Below are 4,454 nucleotides of genomic sequence, written 5' to 3' on the forward strand. Positions count from 1 at the left end.
AAACGTCTTTATTTGAGTAAAACTGATTTCTCAACTGATCACTCAACTAATAGTAATTTACTCAAGACAGTCATTTTCTTTGGAGAAGATTGGAATCAAGAATCACTTGTGCTTTTATTTATCTGCCAAGAAACACTTGTTTTTTTCCTTTGGATAGAAGCATTCAAGAATCACTATTGACGGTTCTTGCATTCTCATCTTGTCAACTGATTTAACTGCAAATACTTGTTCAAAGACAGATAGTCGTCCTACATTCCTTTGTGGGGGTACTCCTTATAAGTTCATGGAATGAACTTCACTGCGTTAAATGCTTCATCTGTATGCCCACAGTTATAAAAAAGGTGTTTCAAAAGGTCTAACAACATACCTAATGTAATCCCAGAAGTGAATTTGGAAAGGGTGGTCCAGTAGACCCTTCACTCTCCAAGTACAAACACTTCATTGTCCAAGACAGGTGAATTCAATAAATGTATAAATGAGCATGAAAGACTACAGACCTATCAGCCTAACAGGAAGTGCCTACAAGATCAATTCTAAAAACTTGAATGCAATTAAAAGGGTGAAAACCATATGGAAGTCATTTTTCGAGAGAAACTGGTTCTCGATAAACTGCAGATCAACTTTTCAAACAAGAACAGATTCAAGACAACACTTTAGAACTCGCAAAACCACAATCATACATAGTTCAACATATGAAATGTTTTCTTGACGACATTTCCAACAGCTATAGCAGATTTATCCATCACCAAAGTACGATAAGACACCCAGATAGTGAACACAGACAGATTGTTTACAGCGACGCGAGTCGCAGTAACAAACTACTTGGTAAGATACCAAACACGCAAACCACAAAGAAATTGAGCAGCATAAAATCCAAAGCTCACAATCCAAATGCAACACTAGAGTTGTGACCGACGAAAATACTTCATATCTAGTAGACTACGGTTGAGAGGAGTCCATCCTGAACTCTATTCCACCTCAGTTTTCCGAGCTGTAGGAGGCCTCGCCAGATGATGAACTCTCTAGCTGAAGCAACTTCATCTCCTCGTATGCCCATTCAAGACCAGGACAATAGTGGAGTGGTGGATTGAACCTGGTGTCAGAGATGTCATCTGGCAAAAATGCACCATTTCTAATCAAGAATTTAATTGCTTTTTTCTTTTTCTCTTTGGCGGCATGATGGAGTGGAGTCCCTGAAACAAACAACGTGATACAAAGATTAAGACTAAGGAACATGAAAAGAAGAAAGAGCATAGCCTAATGTTATATTATTAACAATAATTAATGCACTTACATGCGCAGGCACCCTTGGCTCGAGCGTCGATATCAGCACCTCTCTCAAGCAACTCATCCATAACTCGCACATGACCTCCCTTAGCAGCAAGATGGAGTGGGGTCATACCAAGTGATTTAGGGCCACCTGCCATCACATTTGCATCCATGCCTTCATTAAGAAGCCTTCTAACCTGTTCCAAGGAAAAGAAGAAATATAATCAGGAAAAATGTGAAGTCTAGACCAATATAACGATTGTGGAAGAGAGAATGCATTCAAAGGGCGTGTATCCCCTCTGATGAATTCTGTAACAGCACGGAACCTATATAGCACATAAACTTGTCAAAAAGAATATGTTTAATATAAAAAAACCAGAGAAACTAACAAGAAAATGCGTATCCAGAAAGGAAACATAGTATGGGCTATGCCCGTTAACTTAGTAATCTAAAGCTGTGCAGCAAATTAGTAACTTTCTCTTTCTTTTTTGTTTTTAAAGATAAAATCAAGTGACTTTCTCAACTTCCTTAAAAAAGTCCCTGGTAATATGGTGTTGAAAAATGGAAAACAGGAAAGCCTGGGTCAGGTTTAGCATATGGTTGGCTCATATCTACAATCATTGGCCCTGAATTTGATTGGGAACTGTCATCAGTGCAGATCGGAACCTACAAACATAATTCTGCTTATATGCTGACGTAACTCATAGGTCAATGAGTTAAATCGCAAGCCACAACCATACATATATGTGTTCTTTTTTTTTTCCAACTACCCCTAACAACACACTGTCAGCACATTTCACATCCAAAGCCAGAAAAAGAGAAGCTGGAGTACAAATTCTAGTCACAAAATGCGCCATGATTTAATTTCGTATTACTCCCCCCCCCCCCCCCCCCCCCCACACACACATCTCTTCCCCGCTCAAAACCATGGAATCAAGCAATTGGCCATGACAAGGCTTCCTGGAAAAGCAGCCCAAGGTTAAGAAGGTTTGCTTTCGAACCACAAAAAAATGAGAAGCCGAGAGTTATTGGAGCTTTCAATTGAAAGATTCACTGATTTTGTTGATTATAAAATACTCCATTTGTTCCTAGAGAGAAAATGTGTACTTTAAAGGAGGAAAAGAAAAGAAACAACACTAACTTCTAGTCCTTATTTCACTTTGTTGGATGGCACCTGGAGACAACACATGAATGTTATGCAATAGCTTAACAAAACCATACTGATTTTTGACTCCTGTATATAACAACATACCTCATAATCCCACAAAGTGGTTTCAAGGGATGATAGTGTTTTAGAGTGTATGCAAAGCTTACCTATACCTCAGAAATTGTTTTCGATAGACCCTCACTCCAGAAACTCTTATATATAGGAGGACAATATAAAAAAAACCTACCATACAATAAGAATGCTTTGTTATTGTACTATGGTGTCCTCCTACATATATGAGTTTCGAGAGCCGAGGGTCTATTTGAAACAACCTCTACCTCCCAGTACTCTACCCTCCCCAAACCCCACCGGTTTTGTGGGATTATACACCCACGTGATGCACGGACAATTCTAAGGATAAATAATCATTAAAATAGTATCCATGAAAAATCGTAAAGACGTAAAGACTCTTCCCACAACTAGTTTTGTATCATTATTAAGAAATGAAAGTTTTCCTTGTGATAAACTGTCACCGTTTATATATCTACATTTGACAACATTAATCATATCATCCATAACCAACACTCCTACAACACTAGACCGCACTTCGCGGGATTATATGAGTATGTTGTTATTGTACATAAGAGTACTTTGTTATCATTTCAATTCTCAAATGCTAGTCTACTTAAGACAAAGTGCAACTTACTTTCACAAATCCTTCCGTTCTTGTAAATATTTAACCAAATCTCATACAATTTATATATAACAAAATATCATACACACTAACTATAATCAATTGCCAATATCAAACCATAACCAACACACATAACTAACCATCAAACATCATTAATCACATAAACAACCAATCAAACATATATTAAAAATTATACCTGTTTCAAATCACCTTTCCGCGCAACAATATGAAGCGGAGTCCAACCACGATCATCCATATCACCTGCAGTCATACGCATTCTTCTCGACCTCCTAATCGAACCGCTCTGATCCTCCTCCATTTTCTCCTTTCCCCACTTCCTTATATTAAAAACCAATCCAATTCTTTATCACAACACGTAATCTTCAAAAGTCTTCTTGTAATTATAATCGTATATCCGTTTACCAAATCTAATAACAACAAGAACTGATGATTTGCTAACCAACCACAATTCAATCAATTTACATGATCAAATTTCACATAACATTCAACACCTCAATCACAAGATAATAGTAATAATAATAACCAATTTTTTTTCCAATTACGAGAAAAAACAGATCAAAAAAGAACTGATGATTTACGTTGCTTAACCAAAACCAACCACAAGTCAATCAATTTTACATGATCGAATTGTTTAACGAGAAATGGAATGATTAGCCAAATTATAAGGACCAAAAGGGTTCAATCCAGGACCAAAAACACGAAGATTTGTAATTTTGTTAAACATATAAGATGAACAAGTGAAACGAACGAAAGAAGAGATTATTATCATTATATACGTATAAATAATAGCTTGATTTTTTTAATAGAAAGAAAAAAAAAAGGGATATTATATGAATCCTTGATGAATTAGGAATATATTTGGAGGTTGCATAAGTAATTTTTGGAAATTTTGTGTTTGATTTGGTTTTTGGGGTTTGAAGGAATTGAGAAAAAGGAAGAGAGAAGGATGAGAAACCCTAGAGATTAAGGAGAATGATAGAGAATAGGTGGTGATATTTTTGGGCTTTTCCATGTATAGTTGTTGTTATTATTATATTCTTATGTTTTTTTTTTTTTAAGAAGAATTTAATAAAAAGTGTGTATTATTGGGTCCATGAAATTAGATTTGATGCATCAAGTGGTCCAAGTTCTATTTTGACTCCAATTTCTCCCTCTAAACTTTTTTCTTTTTTTGCTATATTAGGAAATACAATAAATTAGTTTTCAAAATTATAGTTAATTATCAAAAATATGTCTAAACTTTTTTTTTTTCTAGTTTCCATTCATTTTGATTCTTTAGTGACCTCGAATATATTTTTTGTATATTAGTTTAGTGTACGTGCG

General features: G+C 35.6%; 1 protein-coding gene across 1 annotated transcript; it reads right to left on the reverse strand.

Moving 5' to 3' along the window:
• Positions 1-639: 639 nt before the first annotated feature.
• LOC107849559 (phytochrome-interacting ankyrin-repeat protein 2) lies at positions 640-4,205 on the reverse strand. The gene is made up of 3 exons (XM_016694116.2): positions 3,307-4,205; positions 1,295-1,466; positions 640-1,193 (listed from the first exon to the last, which is right to left on the reverse strand). The coding sequence occupies exons 1-3, from the start codon at positions 3,427-3,429 to the stop codon at positions 979-981; spliced, it is 510 nt and encodes a 169-aa protein (XP_016549602.1). The 5' UTR covers positions 3,430-4,205; the 3' UTR covers positions 640-978.
• Positions 4,206-4,454: the final 249 nt, after the last annotated feature.

Source organism: Capsicum annuum, chromosome 1 (assembly GCF_002878395.1).
Source record: "Capsicum annuum cultivar UCD-10X-F1 chromosome 1, UCD10Xv1.1, whole genome shotgun sequence".
NCBI lineage: Eukaryota > Viridiplantae > Streptophyta > Magnoliopsida > Solanales > Solanaceae > Capsicum > Capsicum annuum.

Coding starts and splice junctions, on each gene's coding strand:
- LOC107849559 (XM_016694116.2), bottom strand. CDS start 3,429: ATGGAGGAGGATCAGAGCGGTTCGATTAGGAGGTCGAGAAGAATGCGT. Junction 1,467..3,306: donor GGAAAGGTGATTTGAAACAG/GTATAATTTTTA, acceptor TCCTTGGAACAG/GTTAGAAGGCTTCTTAATGA. Junction 1,194..1,294: donor AGCCAAGGGTGCCTGCGCAT/GTAAGTGCATTA, acceptor TGTTTGTTTCAG/GGACTCCACTCCATCATGCC.